The 20,043-nt window shown below is 66.8% G+C and overlaps 1 protein-coding gene across 1 annotated transcript in view; it reads left to right on the forward strand.

Annotated features, from left to right (window-relative positions):
- The window catches only part of LOC141737123 (E3 ubiquitin-protein ligase HUWE1-like), a gene marked incomplete at its 5' end in the record, with an annotated part of 53,847 nt that overhangs the window by 24,379 nt on the left and 9,425 nt on the right, over positions 1-20,043 (forward strand). Inside the window, 17 exon segments of the mRNA XM_074571739.1 lie at positions 1,818-1,996; positions 2,909-2,998; positions 3,603-3,751; positions 5,088-5,121; positions 6,314-6,559; positions 7,592-7,850; positions 8,046-8,179; positions 9,362-9,573; positions 10,969-11,257; positions 13,675-13,777; positions 13,896-14,463; positions 15,196-15,781; positions 17,083-17,192; positions 17,322-17,478; positions 17,600-17,732; positions 18,553-18,755; positions 18,890-20,037. Of these exon segments, the coding sequence (XP_074427840.1) occupies positions 1,818-1,996; positions 2,909-2,998; positions 3,603-3,751; positions 5,088-5,121; positions 6,314-6,559; positions 7,592-7,850; positions 8,046-8,179; positions 9,362-9,573; positions 10,969-11,257; positions 13,675-13,777; positions 13,896-14,463; positions 15,196-15,781; positions 17,083-17,192; positions 17,322-17,478; positions 17,600-17,732; positions 18,553-18,755; positions 18,890-20,037 (4,600 nt within the window).

The raw sequence follows: 20,043 nt of genomic DNA on the forward strand, positions 1-20,043 counted from the left end.
GTGTTCCGTCATCCTCCGACGTACCCGAGCATCCCGTAACTCAGCCCTTGAGGGCCCCCCCTAGGGCCCCCCCAAATTCCCCTAGGACCCCCCCAGACCCCCCCTTGACCCCTCAGACCCCCCTGGGACCCCACAAATCCCCCTCAGGACCCCCCGAATCCCCATCGTCCCCCAGCGTGTTCCGTCATCCTCCGACGTACCCGAGCATCCCGTAACTCAGCCCTTGAGGGCCCCCCCTAGGGCCCCCCCAAATTCCCCTAGGACCCCCCCAGACCCCCCCTTGACCCCTCAGACCCCCCTGGGACCCCACAAATCCCCCTCAGGACCCCCCGAATCCCCATCGTCCCCCAGCGTGTTCCGTCATCCTCCGACGTACCCGAGCGTCCCCTAACTCAGCCCTTGAGGACCCCCCCTACGCCCCCCCAAATTCCCCTAGGACCCCCCCCAGACCCCCCCTTGACCCCTCAGACCCCCCTGGGACCCCACAAATCCCCCTCAGGACCCCCCGAATCCCCATCGTCCCCCAGCGTGTTCCATCATCCTCCGACGTACCCGAGCGTCCCCTAACTCAGCCCTTGAGGACCTCCCTGGGGCCCCCCCAAATTCCCCTAGGACCCCCCCCCGCAGACCCCCTCTCGACCCACCAGACCCCCTCAGGACCCCCAAATCCCCCCCAGGACCCCCCGAATCCCCATCATCCCCCAGCGTGTTCCATCATCCTCCGACGTACCCGAGCGTCCCCTAACTCAGCCCTTGAGGGTCCCCCCTAGGCCCCCCCAAATTCCCCTAGGACCCCCCCCAGACCCCCCCCTTGACCCCTCAGACCCCCCTGGGACCCCACAAATCCCCCTCAGGACCCCCCGAATCCCCATCGTCCCCCAGCGTGTTCCATCATCCTCCAACGTACCCGAGCGTCCCCTAACTCAGCCCTTGAGGCCCACCCCCAGGCCCCCCCTAAACCGCCCTAGGGCCCCCCCAGACCACTCCGAGACCCCCCAGACCCCCCCGGGACCCCCAAGTCCCCCCCCAGGACCCCCCATATCCTTATCGTCTCCCAGCATGTTCCATCATCCTCCGACGTACCTGAGCATCCCCCTAACTCAGTCCTTGAGGACCCCTCCTTGGGTCCCCCCAAATTCTTCTAGGACCCCCCCCAGCCCCCTCTGTGACCCCCCCGGACCCTCCCGAGACCCCCATATCCCCCCCTGGGACCCCCCATATCCCACCCCCGGGACCCCCCATATCCCCATCGTCCCCCAGTGCGTTCCATCGTCCTCTGATGTGCCCCATCATCCCCTAACTCAGCCCTTGAGGCCCCCCCCCCAGGACCCCTCCTCTCTGGGGTCCCCCCGGTGTCCCCCGTCCTTGTCCCCCCTCCCTCCTCGGTGTCCCCTTGTCCTCCCTGGTGTCCCCTCTCCCTGCCTGTCCCCTCCCCCCCCCCCCCAGTATCCCCCATTTTCCCTCTCCTCCCTGGGGTCCCCTCTCCAGTGTCCCCCATGTCCCCCCCCTCCTCCTTGGTGTCCCCCCCCTCCTCCTTGGTGTCCCCCCCTCCTCCTTGGTGTCCCCCCTCCCTGCCAGTCCCCGTGTCCCCCATCCCTGTCCCCCTCCTCCTTGGTGTCCCCCTGCTGCCCCCTGTCCTCCCTGGTGTCCCCCCCAGCGTCCCCCTCCTCCCTGCTCCCTGTGTCCCCCCTCCTCCTTGGGGTCTCCCCTCTTCCTCGAGGTCCCCCCTCCTCCCCGGCGTCCCCCTCCTCCCCGGCGTCCCCCCATCCCTGTCCCCACTAACGGAGCAACCCCCCCACCCCCCGCCTCCCCCACAGGCTGCTGGGCCCCTCGGCGGCGGCCGACATCCTGCAGCTGAGCAGCAGCCTGCCCCTGCAGAGCCGGGGCCGGGCTCGCCTGCTGGTGGGCAACGAGGACGTCCACATCATCGCCCGCTCCGACGACGAGCTCCTCGACGACTTCTTCCACGAGCAGGGCAGCGCCGGCAGCCAGGCAGGCGAGTGGGGGCGGGGCCTGGCCCGGGGAGGGGGGGGGGGGAAGGAGGAGGGGGAGAAAATCGCGGGGTGGGGGGACCCCCCCCAAACCCAGTGTCTGCAGGGAGAGAGGGGCAAAGAGAGAGGAGGCTGGAGGGGGGGGGCGTGGCCTGGAGGGAGGGGGGGCGTGGTCTAAGAGGGTGGGGTCGGAGGGGGCGTGGCCTGTGAGAAAGTGGGGAGAGACACACACACACACACACACCCCCCCCCCCAAGCCAAGTGGATGGGGCTGGAGGGAGGGGGAGGAGCTTGGAGAGAGGGGGAGGAGCCTGGAGGGTGGGGGTGTGGCCTAAGAGGGTGGGGCCGGAAGGGGTGGGACCGGAGGGGGGCGGGGCCTGTGAGAAAGTGGGGAGACACACCCCTCCCCCCCCCCGCCAGCCACGTGGATGGGGCTGGAGGGAGGGGGAGGGGCCTGGAGGGAGGGGGGCGTGGCCTGGAGGGAGGGGGAGGAGCCTGGAGGGAGGGGGGTGTGGCCTGGAGGATGGGGCGTGGTCTAAGTGGGCGGGGCCTGGGAGAAAATGGGCGTTGTCCAATGGATGAAAGGGAGAGAGCTGGGGGGGAGGAGCTTGAGTGAAAGGGGCGTGGCCTGGGAAGGGGGCGTGGTCACAAAAGGGGGCGGGGCCTGAGGAAGTGGGGAGAGCCCAGCCAAGCGGATGGGGCTGGCGGGAAGGGGGCGGGGCCTGGTGGGGAAGGGGGGGGCGTGGTCTGAGAAAGGGGGCGTGGTCTGAGAAGGGGGCGGGGCTTGGCTGACCCCGAGGTGGGGAAGGGTGGGCTGAGGCTGAGATAGGGGGCGTGGCCTCGCCCAATGGGGGCGTGGCCTAGCGGAGACCACTCCCCCCCGGGTTCACTCCGGTCCCCCCCCCCGCCTCCTGCAGGGACCCTCTCCAGTATCCCCACTGCCCTGACGCGCTGGACCGAGGAGTGCAAGGTGCTGGACGCCGAGAGCATGCACGACTGCGTCTCGGGTGAGCCGCCCCGCCCCGCTGTCCCCCCCGCGTCCCCCCCGGGTCCCCCAGTGTGTCCCCAGCACCCCCCCAACGTCCCCAGCACCCCCCCAACCCACCATCACCCCCTCTCCCCTGCCCCCAGTGCTGCCACCACCCGTTTGGGGACCCCTCCAGTGCCAACAGCTGGGGCTCCTGATGTCCCCCCAGTGTCCCCCCAATGTCACCACACCCTTGGATGTCCCCAACGTCCCCCAGTGTCCCCCCAGTGTCCCCAGGACCCACCATCACCACCTCTCCCCTGCCCCCAGTGCTGCCACCACCCGTTTGGGGACCCCTCCAGTGCCAACAGCTGGGGCTCTTGATGTCCCCCCAATGTCACCACACCCTTGGATGTCCCCAGCATCCCCCCGTGTCCCCCCCGTGTTCCCCCAGTGTCCCCCCAGTGTCCCCAGGACCCACCATCACCACCTCTCCCCTGCCCGCAGTGCTGCCACCACCCGTTTGGGGACCCCTCCAGTGCCAACAGCTGGGGCTCTTGATGTCCCCCCAGTGTCCCCCCAGTGTCCCCACGCCCCTGGGTGTCCCCAGTGTCCCCTCTGACCGTGTGTCCCCCCCCCGGCAGTGGTGAAGGTGCCGATCCTGGCCCGGCTGGAGGCGCTGCGGGACGAGGAGCTGGACGAGCGCCGGGAGAAACGCCGGCGCCAGGCGGCCGAGGACGAAGCCAAAGGCCCCGACCGCGGCCCCGAGGACAAGGAGGGACCCGACACCCAGGTGAGGGGCACCCCAAAAATCCCCCCAACCCCCTCCCCCCCCCCAGATTCCCTCCACTCCCCCCAAAATCCTCCACCCCCCCTAAAATCCCTTCGACCCCCTCAAGAATCCTCTCCCTCTCCACAAAAATCCCTTCGATTCCTCCCCCAAATCCCCTTGATTCTCCCCAAAAAACCCACAACCCCCTCCCCGCCCCCCCTCCAAAATTCTCTCCCCCCCCCAAAATTCCCGCCGTCCCCCCAAAACTCCCATCCACCCCCCAAAAATCGCCAAATCCCCCCCCCAAAATCCCCTCAACCTCCCCAAAACTTCCCCCCAAAAATTCCCTCGAATCCCCCCAAAAATCCCCAAATCCCCCCCCAAAATTCCCTCGAATCCCCCCAAAAATCCCCAAATCCCCCCTCAAAATTCCCTCGAATCCCCCCAAAAATCCCCCTAACCCCCCCAAAACCCTCCACCCCCCCCAAAATCCCTTCGACCCGCTCAAAATCCCCTCGATCTCCACAAAAATCCCCTCGATTCCTCCAAAATCCCTCAAAACCCCCCAAAAATATCTCAAAGCCCCCCCCAAAATCCTCTCCCCCCCCAAAAAAAATTCTCTACCCCCCACAAATTCCCTCCCTCCCCCCAAAACTCCCATCCGTGCCCCCAAAATGACCAATCCCCCCCCCAAATCCCCCCAATGTCCCCAAAACTTCCCCCCAAAAATCCCAAATTCCCCCCCCAAAATCCCAAATTCCCCCCCCCAAATCCTCTTAAATCCCCCCAAAAACACCCTCCACCCCCCGAAAAACCACCTCCGTGTCCCCAAAATCCTTTCGGCTCCCCCCAAAAAACCCTCCACCCCTCAAAAACCCCCTCAACGCCCCCCCCCCAAAATCCCCCACCCCCCCAAAAAACCCTCAGCCCCCCCCAACCCCCCCAAAATCCCCCCAGAAACCCTCAGCCCCCGCCTCCAAACCCCCCCGACCCCCCCAAAATCCCCTCAGCCCCCCCGAAACCCCCCAAACCCCCCCAAAATCCCCCCAGAAACCCTCAGCCCCTGCCCCCAAACTCCCCCCGACCCCCCCAAAATCCCCTCAGCCCCCCCCGAATCCCTCCAAAACCCCCCAAACCCCCCCAAAATCCCCCCAGAAACCCTCAGCCCCTGCCCCCAAACTCCCCCCGACCCCCCCAAAATCCCCTCAGCCCCCCCCAAAACCCCCCAAAATCCCCCCAGAAACCCTCAGCGCCCCCCCTCCGCCCCCCCCAACCCCATTTTTTGGGGGGGCACGACGAGGGACACCCCCCCCCTCCTCCTCCTCCCCCCCCGCTCACCCCCTCCCTTCTCCCGCAGGACGCCTCCAAGGCCGCCGCCGTCCCCCCCCCAGGTAAGAAACACCCCCACCACCCCCACCCCACCCCCCCGTTAAATTTCGGGGTGCCCCCCCCCCCCCCCCCATAAAAATCCCCCCCCCCCTTTTGCCCTTGACCTTGGCACCCCGCGGGCTGAGGTAGTAGATTGTATAGTTGGAGGGTCCCACCCCCCTACGGAGATAACTGTACAGTCTACTGTCTTCCTCGCGGGGCGCGCGCCGCCGCCGGGGGGGGGGGCCGGGGGGGGGCCCCCGGCATCCCCCCCCCACCCCCCTTTCCCCCCCAGTATAACCAGTATGCCCAGTTTGGGGGGGGAAATCAGGGGATTTCAGGGCGGGGAGGTGGTGAGGGAATGATTAAAGGGGGGGGTTGGGGGTTTTTAGGGGGGGTCGGGTTACCTGGGGGGGGGGGCTGCGCGAGTGGGGGGGGTCCCCAGCATCCCCCCCCCCCCCCTCCCAGTATGCCCAGTATAACCAGTATGCCCAGTCTGGGGGGGGAAATGGGGAGTTTGCAGGGCGGGGAGGTGGTGAGGGGGTGATTAAAGGGGGGGGTTGGGGGTTTTTAGGGGGGGTCGGGTTACCTGGGGGGGGGGCTGCACGAGTGGGGGGGTCCCCAGCATCCCCCCCCCCCACCCCTCCCAGTATGCCCAGTATAACCAGTATGCCCAGTTTAGGGGGGGAAATGGGGAGTTTGCAGGGCGGGGAGGTGGTGAGGGGGTGATTAAAGGGGGGGGTTGGGGGTTTTTAGGGGGGGTCGGGTTACCTGGGGGGGGGGGCTGCGCAAGTGGGGGGGGTCCCCAGCATCCCCCCCCCCCAGTATAACCAGTACGCCCAGTTTGGGGGGGGGAAATGGTTTTTTTTGGGGGGGGGGGTGGGGGGGGTGATTAAAGGGGGGGGTTGGGGTTTTTAGGGGAGGGATTAAAGGGGGGGGTTGGGGTTTTTAGGGGGGGTTGGGTGCTCTCGGGGGGGGGGTGTGATGAAACGGGGGGGTCCCCAGCATCCCCCCCCCCCTCTCCCTCCCTCCCAGTATAACCAGTATGCCCAGTTTGGGGGCGGGGGGGGGAATGTTTGGTTTTTTGGGGGGGGTGGGGGGCTTTGTGGGGGGGTTGGGATTCCTGGGCGGGGGGGTGTGTGTGTGTGTCCCCCCCCCCAGCGATGTTGATCCCTGTGTCGTCCCCCCCCCCCCCGGCCCCCCCCCTCGCCCCAGAACCCAGCGGGACGCCGGGAGAGCCCCCCCCTCCCGCCCCCCACCGGACCTTGGTGATGTTGGAACCGACGCCGACCCCCCCCGAACCCCCCCCGGGAGGGGCCCCCCAAATTCCCGCCCGCCCCCCCCAGCCCCCCGAAAACGAAGAAGGCGGGGGGGGAAGCGGCGGAGGGGGGGCAGGACCCGGACGACCCCCCCTGGACGCTGAAGCCACCCAAATGGAGCTGTCGCCCGCCCCCACCATCAGTGAGTCCTCGGGGAGGGGGGGGGGCCTATTTTTTGGGGGGGGGGCCCAATTTTAAGGGGGGGGGGTGTGATGGTGTCTCTGCTTGGGGGGGGCTCTCAATTTAGGGGGTTGTTCTCTATTTTGGCGGGGGGGGGGCGTTTCTCTAATTTCGGGGAGGGCTCTATTTTTGGGGGGGGGGCGCTCTGTTGTGGGGGGGGGTTTCTCTATTGGGGGGGGTCTGTATTTTTTGGGGGGGGTCTATATTTTAGGGGTTTGGCTCTATTTTTGGGGGGGTTCTGTATTTTTGGGGGGGTGTCTCTGTTTTGGGGGTTTATTTTTGGGGGGGTTCTGTATTTTTGGGGGGGTGTCTCTATTTTGGGGGTTTTTATTTTTGGGGGGTCTCTATTTTGGGGGGGTCTATTTTGGGGGTTTTTCTTTATTGGGGGGTTTATTTTGGGGGGGTCTATTTTTGGGGGCTTTTCTTTATTGGGGGTTTATTTTGGGGGGGGTCTCTAATTTGGGGGGTTTTTCTTTATTGGGGGGTTTATTTTGGGGGGGTCTTTATTTTTGGGGGCTTTTCTTTATTGGGGGGTTTATTTTGGGGGGTCTCTAATTTGGGGGGTTTTTCTTTATTGGGGGGTTTATTTTGGGGGGGGTCTCTATTTTTGGGGGGGGGTTCTCTGTTTTGGGGACGTATCTCGATTCGGGGGTTTTTCTTTATTGGGGGGTTTATTTTGGGGGGGTGTCTATTTTTGGGGGGGGGGTCTCTGTTTTGGGGACATATCTCGATTCGGGGGTTTTTCTTTATTGGGGGGTTTATTTGGGGGGGTTTCTCTATTTTTTGGGGGGGGGGTGTGTCTATTTGGGGGGGGTGTTTCTCTATTCCGGGGGGGGGGGGTGTCTTTATTTCGGGGGGGTGTCTAAATCTGGGGCATTTTCCATTTGGGGGTTGGGTTTTTTTCCCCCTACTTTGTTGGGGGGGGGGGTTTCTCTCTTTGTGGGGGGGGTCCTAAATCCTCTGTGTCCGTGTGTGTGTCCCCCCCCCCTTCCAGCGTCGCTGTCCCCGGAGCGCGCGGAAGATTCGGAGGCGCTGCCGGGGGGGGGCCCCCACCTGGAAGGTTCCCCCATGGACACCTCCAGTTTGGCTTCTTGCCCCTTGGAAGAAAGCGGAGCCGGGGGGGCCCCTTCCTCCTCCTCCTCCTCCTCCTCCTCCTCTTCCTCCTCCTCAACAGCCCCCCAAAACCCTCCCGGCACCCCCCAGGGGCCTCCCCCGGCCCCCCCCGACGCCGCTCAGCCCCCCCCCGACGATAGGTAAGAGCCTTCCCCCCCCCAACTCCATCCTCATCGTCGCCTTCCCCTCCCTCGTACCCGAAATAAGGCGGGGGGGGGGGGGGGGGGTGTGACGGTTTGGGGGTGCCCCCCTGCCGGGTGTCGTCACCCCCCCGCCCCCCCCCCTTGCTGATGTCACCCGGGTGTTTTGACGTCATTTCCCGCCCCCCCCCCCAGCTCCCCACCGGCCTCTTCCTCGGAGAGTTCGTCCACCCGGGATTCGGCGGCCGCCATTTCGGGGGCGGACTCGCGGGGGATCCTGGAGGAGCCGCTGCCCTCCACCAGCAGCGAGGAGGAGGACCCTCTCGCCGGTCAGTGGCACCTTTGTCACCTCCCCTCGTCACCTTTGTCACCAACAACCCCCCCCCTCCGCCCTCCAACCCCCCCCCCCCCCACTTCCATCCCGTGTCCCCGTCCTCGGTGCAGCCCCGGCATCCTGCGGCCTCTCGCGTCCCGGTGTCACAGCCCCGAGGCGGGGTTTGACACCCCCCAGGGGGTGGCACCGTGTCACCTGGGGGGTCCTTGTGTCACCTGGGGGGTCCTTGTGTCACCTCAGGCGTCCCCGTGTCCCCAGTGTCGTCCCCCCCAAGCGAGGAATCACCCTCCCCAGGGGGCTTGTCCCCAGGTTCCCCCGTGTCACCTCTCGCATCCCGGTGTCACAGCTGGGAGGGGGTTTGACACCCCCAGGGGGTGGCACCGTGTCCCTTGGGGGGTCCTTGTGTCACCTCGGGGGTCCCCGTGTCACCTGGGGGGGGTCTCCGTGTCCCCCCCAAGCGAGGAATCGCCCCCCCCAGGGGGCTTGTCCCCAGGTTCCGCCGTGTCACCTCTCGCATCCCGGTGTCACAGCTCGGAGGGGGTCTGGCATCCCAAGGGGGTGGCGCCGTGTCACCTGGGGGGTCCCCGTGTCACCTCGGGGGTCCCAGTGTCCCCAGTGTCCCCCCCCCAAGCGAGGAATCGCCCCCCCCAGGGGGCTTGTCCCCAGGTTCCCCCGTGTCACCTCTCGCATCCCGGTGTCACAGCTCGGAGGGGGTCCGGCATCCCAAGGGGGTGGCACCGTGTCACCTGGGGGGGGGGTCCTTGTGTCACCTGGGGGGTCCTCGTGTCACCTCCGTGTCACCTGGGGGGTCCCCGCGTCCCCGTTCCCTGCCCAGAGATCAGCTTCCCCAAAGGGCTTGTCCCCGTGTCACCTCTCCCTTCCCGGTGTCACAGCTGGGAGGGGGTTTGACACCCCCAGGGGGTGGCACCGTGTCACCTCGGGCGTCCCAGTGTCCCCCCCCCAAGCGAGGAATCGCCCTCCCCAGGGGGCTTGTCCCCAGGTTCCCCCGTGTCACCTCTTGCATCCCGGTGTCACAGCTCGGAGGGGGTCCGGCATCCCAAGGGGGTGGCGCCGTGTCACCTGGGGGGGGGTCCTTGTGTCACCTGGGGGGTCTGGGGGTGTCCCCATGTCCCCGGGCGTGTCCCCAACATGTGTCGTCATCCCCCCCCCCCCCCAGGGATCAGCCTGCCGGAGGGGGTGGACCCCTCGTTCCTGGCGGCGCTGCCGGACGACATCCGGCGGGAAGTGCTGCAGAACCAGCTGGGGATCCGCCCCCCCGCCCGGGCCCCCCCCGCCCCCAGCCCCGCCCCCCCCGTGGTGGCCAACCCCGGCCTGACCGAGGTCAGCCCCGAGTTCCTGGCCGCCCTGCCCCCGGCCATCCAGGAGGAGGTGGGTGGGGCCTCGGCGAGGGGCGGGGCTTATGGGGGCGGGGGCATTGGGAAGGGGCGTGGCCTGTTCTGGGGGCGGGGCTACAGGGGGAGGGGCCTGCTCGAGATAGGGGCGGGGCTAAGGGTGGAGGGGTCTGGTCTGGGGGAGGGGCTACGGGGAGGGGAGGGGCTTATGGGGGGGTGAGGTGTCCTGGGGGCGGGGCATTGGGAAGGGGCGTGGCCTCGGATGAGGGGCGGGGGGGTGGGGTTATGGGGGGGGTGTCTGGTCTGGGGGCGGAGCCTCGAATGGGGCGGGGCTACAGGGGGAGGGGTCTGTTGGGGGTGGGGTGTCCTGTGGGGGGTCATTGGGAAGGGGCGTGGCCTCAGATGAGGGGCGGGGGGGGTGGGGGGGGTGTCTGTTCTGGGGGCGGAGCCTCGAATGGGGCGGGGCTACAGGGGGAGGGGTGTGGTCTGGGGGAGGGGCTACAGGGAGGGGCTTATGGGGGTGGGTTGTCCTGGGGGGCGGGGCATTGGGAAGGGGCGGGGCTACAGGGGGAGGAGTCTACGCGGGGGCGTGGCTTCGGGGGAGGGGCGGGGCTACCCGGGGAGTGGGCTGATCTGGGGGCGGGGCTTCGGGGAGGGGCTTATGGGGGGGTGAGGTGTCCTGGGGGGGTGGGGCCTCGAAATGGGCGGGGCTAGAGGGGATGGGTCTGATGTGGGGGCGGGGCTAGGGCCATGGGGGAGTGCCCTGTGCTGGGGCGGGGCTTAGAAGGGGTGTGGCCGAGTGGGCGTGGCCTCGGGGGGGAAAGGGTTGGGGCTTGAATAGGGGCGGGGCCATAGAGGGGGCGGGGCCAGAACCGGGGGGAGGGGCCGTGGCGGGGTGGGCGGGGCTTGACCAAAGGGGGCGGGGCCTGGTGCTCCTTCAGGCTGGGGTTTAACCCTCTCAGGCCCTGAACCCGGGGGGGGGGGGGGCGGGGGGGTGTGCCCTGGTGGGGGTCGCCGGGGGGGGGGCGGGGCCTAGAGGGGGCGGGGCCTAAAGGGGGCGGGGCTTGGTGCTCTTTAAGGCTGGGGTTTAACCCTCTCATGCCCTGAACCTTGGGGGGGTGTGGTGTGGCGGGGGGGCGGGGCCTCGGGGGCGGGGCCTCGAGGGGGCGGGGACTGGGGGGCGTGGCATGGGGGCGGGGCCTGGGGGGGGCGGGGCTCGGTGCTCTTTAAGGCTGGGGTTTGACTCCCTCGTGCCCTGTACCTTGGGGGGGGGGGGGTGGCGGTGGCTTTAGGGGTGGGTGGGTGTGGCCTTTTGGGGGCGTGGCCTGTGCGGGCGCGGCCTCTGGGGTGTGCCCCGCCCCATGGGGGGCGTGTCTAACCCGGGTTGCCTGGGGGGGGGGGGGCGGCGGCGGGGGCGGCTGCCTGTGCGAAGGTGCTGGCGCAGCAGCGAGCGGAGCAGCAGCGGCGGGAGCTGGCGCAGGCGACGAGCTCGGACGCCCCCATGGATCCGGTGACCTTCATCCAGACGCTGCCCTCGGAGCTGCGGCGCTCGGTGCTGGAGGACATGGAGGACAGCGTCCTGGCCGTCATGCCCCCCGACATCGCCGCCGAGGCCCAGGCCCTGCGGCGCGAGCAGGAGGCCCGGCAGCGCCAGCTCATGCACGAGAGGCTCTTCGGCCACTCCAGCACCTCCGCGCTCTCCGCCATCCTCCGCAGCCCCGGTGAGACCGTCCCCTCCCTGTCCCCGCGCGTCACCTCGCCCCGCGTTCCTGTCTCCGACCCCCGTGTTCCTGTCCCCGACCCCCGTGTTCCTGTCCCCAAGCCCTATATCCTTGTCCGCAAGCCCTATATCCTTGTCCCCAAGCCCCATATCCTTGTCCCCAAGCCCCATATCCTTGTCCCCAAGCCCCATGTTCCTGTCCCCCAAGCCCCATGTTCCTGTCCCCCAAGCCCTATATCCTTGTCCCCAAGCCCCATGTTCCTGTCCCCAAGCCCCATGTTCCTGTCCCCCAGCCCCCATATCCTTGTCCCCAAGCCCTATATCCTTGTCCCCCAGCCCCATGTTCCTGTCCCCCAGCTCCCAAATTCTTGGCCCCCAAGCCCCATATCCTTGTCCCCCTGCCCCATGTTCCTGTCCCCAACCCCCGTATCTTTGTCCCCAACCCCCTATTCCTGTCCCCAGCCCCTGAATTCTTGTCCCCAAGCCCCATGTTCCTGTCCCCAACCCCCAAATTCCTGTCCCCAACCCCCGTATCCTTGTCACCAACCCCCTATTCCTGTCTCCAGGCCCCATATACTTGTCCCCCAACCCCGATATCCTTGTCCCCAACTCCCTATTCCTGTTCCAACCCCTTATTCCTGTGCCCCTGCCCCATGTTCATGTCTCCAACCCCCAAATTCTTGTCTCCCAACCCCCATATCCTTGTCCCCAATCCCATATTCTTGTCCCCAACCCCGTATTCATCTCTCCCGACCCCGTATTCTTGTTGTCCAACCCTTGTATTCTTGTCCCCAAACCCATATTCCTGTCCCCAACCCCGTGTTCTTTTCCCCAACCCCCGTATTCCTGTCCCCGCCCCAGCGCACAAGTCCTCTCCCAGCACCCCCGATCCTCTCCTGACACCCCCTCCTGGCACCCTTTGTCCCCTCCCAGCCCCCCATTTGTCCATTCCCGGCACCCCCAGTCCTCTCCCAGCACCCCCAGGCCTCTCCCTGCACCCCATTTATCCATTCCCGGCACCCCCAGTCCTCTCCCTGCACCCCCAGGCCTCTCCCTGCACCCCATTTATCCATTCCTGACACCCCCAGTCCTCTCCCAGCACCCCATTTATCCATTCCTGACACCCCCAGTCCTCTCCCAGCACCCCCCAGTCCTCTCCCAGCACCCCATTTATCCATTCCCGGCACCCCCAGTCCTCTCCCTGCACCCCCCAGTCCTCTCCCTGCACCCCATTTATCCATTCCCGACACCCCCAGTCCTCTCGCGACACCCCCAGTCCTCTCCCTGCACCCCATTTATCCATTCCTGACACCCCCAGTCCTCTCCCAGCACCCCCCAGTCCTCTCCCAGCACCCCCCAGTCCCCTCCCAGCCCCCCAATTATCCATTCCTGACACCCCCAGTCCTCTCCCGGCACCCCCCAGTCCTCTCCCGGCACCCCCAGTCCTCTCCTAGCCCCCCATTTATCCATTCGTGACACCCCCAGTCCTCTCCCAGCACCCCCCAGTCCCCTCCCAGCCCCGCAATTATCCATTCCTGACACCCCCAGTCCTCTCCCAGCACCCCCCAGTCCTCTCCCTGCACCCCATTTATCCATTCCTGGCACCCCCATCCTCTCCCAGCACCCCGTTTATCCATTCCCGGCACCCCCAGTCCTCTCCCAGCACCCCCCAGTCCTCTCCCGGCACCCCATTTATCCATTCCTGACACCCCCAGTCCTCTCCCAGCACCCCCCAGTCCTCTCCCAGCCCCCCATTTATCCATTCCCGACACCCCCAGTCCTCTCCCAGCACCCCCCAGTCCTCTCCCTGCACCCCATTTATCTATTCCCGGCACCCCCAGTCCTCTCCCGGCACCCCCAGTCCTCTCCCAGCCCCCCATTTATCCATTCCTGACACCCCCAGTCCTCTCCCAGCACCCCCCAGTCCTCTCCCTGCACCCCATTTATCTATTCCCGGCACCCCCAGTCCTCTCCCAGCCCCCCATTTATCCATTCCCGGCACCCCCAGTCCTCTCCCAGCACCCCCCAGTCCTCTCCCGGCACCCCCAGTCCTCTCCCAGCCCCCCATTTATCCATTCCCGGCACCCCCAGTCCTCTCCCGGCACCCCCCAGTCCTCTCCTGGCACCCCATTAATCCATTCCTGACACCCCCAGTCCTCTCCCAGCACCCCCCAGTCCTCTCCCGGCACCCCCAGTCCTCTCCCAGCCCCCCATTTATCCATTCCTGACACCCCCAGTCCTCTCCCAGCCCCCTTCATCCTCTCCTCACCCCCTAATTCTCCCCCAATTCCCTCCCCAATCCCCCCACCTCCCCTCTCACCCTGCCACCCCCCGCCCCCCTCCCTTCCCCAGACCCCTCGGGGGGGTGGTCCCCCGCCCCCCCGCCCCCCCCGGGCCCTGACCTCGCTGTCCCCGCAGCCTTCACCAGCCGCCTGAGCGGGAACCGCGGGGTGCAGTACACGCGCCTGGCCGTCCAGCGGGGCGGCACCTTCCACATGGGGGGCGGCAGCAGCCACAGCAGGTACTTCTGGGCCTCCGCCAGGGGGGCGTCGTGTCCCCCGTGCCCCCCTTCAACCCCGGCATCTTTTTGAGGGGGGGACGTCACCTCATTTCCCCCCCCGCCGTACCTCTAACTCCAGACCTTCGGGGAGCAGCGTGGACAGCCTTTTGCGCCTCCGGGGGCGTTTGTTGTTGGATCACGAAGCTCTTTCGTGCCTTTTGGTGCTGCTTTTCGTCGACGAGCCCAAACTCAACACCAGCCGCCTCCACCGCGTCCTCCGCAACCTCTGCTACCACGCTCCCACCCGGGGCTGGGTGGTCCGCAGCCTCCTCTCCATCCTCCAACGCAGCAGCGAGAGCGAGCTTTGCCTGGAAGCCCCCCGCGGCCCCCCCGGCGGGGAAGAAAGACCCCGACGAACCAGCGGTCGAAGCGGTAGCTCGACGGGGAGCGGCTCGACGGGCGAATCCCGGGGTTTAGATTTATTGCATCGGGTCGAAGCTCGGAGTTCGGGACAGCTTTCTTGGCTTTCCGTTTCTATGGATGCGGCTTTGGGTTGTCGTACCAACATCTTCCAGATCCAACGCGTTCCGGGACGGAAACATACGGAAAAACACGCCGCCGCCGCCGGTTCCGCCGTTCACATCCATCCCCAGGCCGCCCCCGTCGTCTGCCGCCACGTCCTCGATACCCTCATCCAGCTGGCCAAGGTGGGGGGGCCCGGGGGGGAGAAGAAAGGGGGGGGGGGGGGTTTGGGGGGGCACATGGGGCACTTCGGAGCTTGTTATGGGGTGTTTGGGGACACCTCCGTGGATTTGGGGGGGCACCGGGGGCATGTTACGGGGTGTCTGGGGGTACCTCAGTGCAGTTTGGGGGGATTTGGGGGGCACCGGGGCACGTTATGGGGTGTCTGGGGGCTCCTCAGAGGAATTTGGGGGGCACTGGGGGGCACCGGGGCATGTTACGGGGTGTCTGGGGGTGCCTCAGTGCAGTTTGGGGGGATTTGGGGGGCACTGGGGTAAGTTATGGGGTGTCTGGGGGCTCCTCGAGGGAGTGGGGGGGGGGGATTTGGGGGGCACTGGGGTGATTTGGGGGGGTCACTGGGGCCCGGTGTGGGGTGTCTGGGGACCCCCCTTGAGCCAGGGCCACCCTTGGGGACACCAAACCAAGGGGAGGGGGACAAGTGGGGTCCCCTCCCCAAACTTGGGGTCCCAGCGTGGGGGGGGGGGGGCTGGGGACGACGGACACCCCCAAACCCCCCCACCCCCGGGCACTGGGGGGGCACATCCTTGGGGTGGTTGCAGCCTCCGGGGAGGGGGCAGACGATACCTGGGGGTCCCCCAACTTGTGGGGCTGGTTTGGGGGGGGGGGGAAGGTCACCAGCACCCCAATAACACCTTCCCCCCCCCCCCCGATTTCTTGTTGTGTGTCCCCCCCCCCAGGTCTTCCCCAGCCACTTCACCCAACAACGAGGCCGGGACCCTCCCAGCGAAGCCGAACGGGGCCCCCCCAAAGCAGCGGGGGGCAGCCCTTGCCCACCCCCCCCTTCCCAAACCCCCCCGGCCCCCCCGCCCCCGCCCCCTCCTCCGCCTTCGGGGGGGGTTCCCCAAGCCCTCCCCCCCTCTTCCGCCAACCTTTCCACCGATTTTTGGGACCTTTTAGTGAAATTGGATAACATGAACGTCAGCCGGAAAGGGAAAAGTTCGGCTAAAACCGGGGGGGGCAGCGGGGGCCCGGAACCGGAAACGGGGGGTTTGGGGTTAGAAACGTCACCTTTGGGACAATTGATGAATATGTTGTCACACGGCGTCATCCGCCGGAGCGCGCTCCTGACGGAGAAGCTGCTGCGGCTCCTGTCCCTCATCTCCATCGCCCTCCCTGAGGGGGGCAAAGGGGGCGAGGGGGGCACGGGGCAAGGGGGGGGCGGCGGCGGCAGCGGCGGCGTCACCGCGGCGGTGGCACCCGCGAGTCCCCCGGCCCAGGCCGGCAACGCCGGGAACGGAGGCGGCGGCGGTGGCACGGCTGGTGGTGAGTGGCTGGGGACGACGGGGACGTGGGGAGGGGGTTGGGGACGTGGGGATGGGGTTGGGGTTGGGGACGTGGGGACGGGGTTGGGGATGTGGGGACATGGGGACGTGGGGACGGGGTTGGGGATGTGGGGACATGGGGATGTGGGGACGGGGTTGGGGACGTGGGGATGGGGTTGGGGACATGGGGACGGGGTTGGGGATATGGGGACAGGGTTGGGGATATGGGGACAGGGTTGGGGACGTGGGGTTGGGGACATGGGGATGGAGTTGGGGACGTGGGGACATGGAGATGGGGTTGGGGACGTGGGAACGGGGACATGGGGACAGAGTTGGGGACATGGGGATGGGGTTGGGGATGTGGGGACAGGGTTGGGGACGTGGGGTTGGGGACATGGGGATGGGGTTGGGGTTGGGGACGTGGGGACGGGGTTGGGGACGTGGGGTTGGGGACATGGGGATGGAGTTGGGGACGTGGGGTTGGGGACATGGGGATGGAGTTGGGGACGTGAGGACATGGAGATGGGGTTGGGGACGTGGGGTTGGGGACGTGGGAACGGGGACATGGGGACAGGGTTGGGGACATGGGGATGGGGTTGGGGACATGGGGATGTGGGGATGGGGACGTGGGGTTGGGGACATGGGGATGGAGTTGGGGACGTGGGGACGTGGGGACGGAGTTGGGGACGTGGGGACGGAGTTGGGGACATGGGGACGGAGTTGGGGACATGGAGATGGGGTTGGGGACATTGGGATATGGGGATGGGGACATTGGGACATGGGGACACGGGGATGTGGGGATGGAGTTGGGGACGTGGGGATGGGGATATGGGGACGTGGGGACATGGAGATGGGGTTGGGGACGTGGGGACAGGGATGGGGACACGGGGATGAGGATGTGGGGATGGGGCTGGAGACATGGGGACGGACGTAGGGGGACATGGGGACGAGGGGATGGGGACAGGGAGGTGGGGACATGGAGATGGGGTTGGGGACAAGGGGACAAGGGGATGGGGACATGGGGACAGGGATGGGGTTGGGGACATGGGGATGGGGACAGGGACGCGGGGCGACGTGGGGATGGAGGTGGGGACGGGAGACGGGGACACGGGTGGGGACAGGGACGGTGACACGGACAAAGGATGGGGCCGGGGACAAGGAGAGAGGTGACACGGAGCGGTCGAGTGCCCGGGGGAGGGGGACCACGACCACCCTGAGGGCGCAGCCAGCCCGGGGCGTGGTGGCATCTCACCCCCCCAACCCCCCCTCCCCCAACCCCGCCGTCCCCTCCTTGTCCCCAAGCCCCCGCCAAGAGCTCCAAGTCCCCGGCCAAGGTCCCCGAGGGTGGCAGCCCCGACCCCCGCATGGCGGCCACCGGCCTGACCGAGAGCCAGCTCCAGCTCTCCGTCGAGGTGAGTCCCCGCCGCGTCCCCAACCTGGGGGGGGTCGGGGGATGGGGGGGTGGGTGGTGCGTGTGGGGCACGTCCCCCGCCTGTCCCCAACCCTCGCGTGTCCCTGTGTCCCCCCCCCCCCAACTCAAGGTGCTGACGTCCCACTCCTGCTCGGAGGAGGGTCTGGAGGACGCGGCCAACGTCCTGCTGCAGCTCTCGCGGGGGGACGCCCCCACCCGCGACACCGTCCTGCGCCTGCTGCTGAGCGGGGCCCGCACCCTGGGGGCCACCCTCTGCCGCCAGATCGGTGAGGACCCCCCCTCCCCCCCCCTCCCCCCCACCTCAACCAACCCCGGGCGGGGCGGGGCCCGGGGAGGGGTGACGTCAGCGGCGGCCGGGGGTGACCTCAGGGTGTCGCGGCCGCGCAGGGACGCTGCTGGCGGAGCTGCGGGAATACAACCTGGAGCAGCAGCGGCGGGCGCAGAGCGAGGCCCCCTCCCCCGAGGGGCTCCCCAAGGAGCAGCCCCCCAGCGCCAAGCTCAAGGGCAAGATGCAGAGCCGGTGAGCCCTGCCCCGCCCCCCCCCGGCTGCGGGCATCCCCCCCTCCCCCCCGGTGTCCCCCCCATCCCTGCCGTTAACTCTGGTCCCTACTGACAGCTCTTACTCCTGCCGTTAACTCTGGGCCCTACTGAGAACCCTCGTCCCTGCCGTTAACTCTGGGCCCTACTGATGGCTCTTGGCCCTACTGATAGCCCTTGTCCTCACCATTAAGCTTGGGCCCTGCCGTTAACCCTTGGCCCTACTGACAACCCTGGCCCCTGCTGTTAACTCTGGTTCCTACTGACAACTCTCACCCCTACTGACAAGCCCCGTCCCTGCCGTTAACCCTTGTCCCTGGTGATACGACTCTTGCCCCTGCCATTAACTCTTGCCCCTACTGACACAACTCTTGCCCCCATTGTTAACCCTTGCCCCCGCTGTTAACTCTTGTCCCTACTGACAACTCTCACCCCCACTGTTAACCCTTGTCCCTACTGACAACTCTCACCCCCACTGTTAACCCTTGTCCCCATTGTTAACCCTTGTCCCTACTGACAATCCTTGTCCCCACTGTTAACCCTTGTCCCTACTGACAACCCTTGTCCCCATTGTTAACCCTTGTCCCTACTGACAACCCTTGTCCCTACTGACAACTTTCGCCCCCACTGTTAACCCTTGTCCCTACTGACAACCCTTGTCCCCGCTGTTAACCCTTGTCCCTACTGACACCCCTCGCCCCCGCCGTTACCCCCCACCCCTCCCTTCCTGCCCCCCACGGCTAACCCGTGTCCCCCCCACACACCCCCCCCCCCCCGCCCTCCATCTCCCGCCTCCCCCGCAGGTTCGACACGGCGGAGAGCGTGGTGATCGTGGCCTCGCAGAAGCGGGCGCTGGGGGGGCGGGAGCTGCAGCTGCCCTCCATGTCCGTCCTCACCTCCAAGACCTCCACGCAGCGCTTCTTCCTCCGCGTCCTGCAGGTCATCATCCAGCTGCGCGACGACACCCGCCGGGCGCACAAGAAAGCCAAGCAGGCCGGCCGCCTGGGTAAGGGACCCCAAAACTGCGTGTCCCCGTCCCCCCACCCCTCCCCGCACCGTGTCGTGTCCCCCCCCCCGCCCCCCCCGTCTCTAACGGCCCGTGCGTGTCCGTGTCCCCCCCCCACCTCTCCCCGCCCGCAGGTGCCGGGGGCCTCGGGGCGGCTGGCAGCATCCAGGCAGCCGTCCGGCAGCTGGAGGCCGAGGCCGACGCCATCATACAAATGGTACGTGAGGGCCAGAGGGCCCGGAGGCGGCAGCAGGCAGACACGGTTAGCACGGCCGCCCTTCCTCCCCACCCTCCTCCTCCTCTCCTCCTCCTCCTCCTCCTCCTCCTCCTCCTCCTCCTCCTTCTCCTCCTCCTCCTCCTTCACCATCCTCCCGCGCTGCCTCCTCTCCCCTCATCCCCTTCCCCCCACGGCCTTCCTCCCGCTGGGTCCTGCTCCTCGCCCTCTTCATCCTCTTCTTCATCATCTTCCATCTTCCTTCTCTTCGTCCTCCTCCTCTTCATTCTCACCTTCATCCTCCTCTTTGTCCTTGTCTTCATCCTCCTCTTCTTTCTCGTCTTCTTGCAGTTCGTCTTCCCTCTTCCTCCTCTCCCCTCATCCCCTTCCCCCCACGGCCTTCCTCCCGCTGGGTCCCGCTCCTCACCCTCTTCATCCTCTTCTTCATCATCTTCCATCTTCCTTCTCTTCGTCCTCCTCCTCTTCGTTCTCACCTTCATCCTCCTCTTTGTCCTTGTCTTCATCCTCCTCTTCTTTCTCGTCTTCTTGCAGTTCGTCTTCCCTCTTCCTCCTCTCCCCTCATCCCCTTCCCCCCACGGCCTTCCTCCCGCTGCGTCCTGCTCCTTGCCTTCCTCATCCTCCTCCTCGTCATCTTCATCTTCCTCCTCTCGTCTTCATCCTCCTCTTCGTTCTCGTCTTCTTCCAACTCTCCTCTCCTCCTCCTCTCCCCTCATCCCCTTCCCCCCATGGCCTTCCTCCTGCTGGGTCCTGCTCCTCGCCCTCTTCATCCTCCTCTTCATCCTCCTCGTGCTCATCTTCATCCTCATCTTCATCCTCTTCTTCATTCTCGTTTTCATCCTCTTTGTTCTTCACTCCTTCCAACGCGTCTCCCCTCTTCCTCCCCCTATTCCCCTGCGTGGCCTTCCTCCCACTTCCACCCCGTCGTCCTCCTCACCTTCCTCCTCTCCATCCTCTCTTCTCTGTTCCCTTCCTGCACTGCCTCATCCTCCTCTTCCTCCTCGTCCTCCTCTTCCTCCTGTTCCTCATCCTCCTCTTCATCCTTTTTGTCTTTTT

The sequence above is a fragment of the Larus michahellis genome, unplaced genomic scaffold (assembly GCF_964199755.1).
Source record: "Larus michahellis unplaced genomic scaffold, bLarMic1.1 SCAFFOLD_265, whole genome shotgun sequence".
Taxonomy (NCBI): domain Eukaryota; kingdom Metazoa; phylum Chordata; class Aves; order Charadriiformes; family Laridae; genus Larus; species Larus michahellis.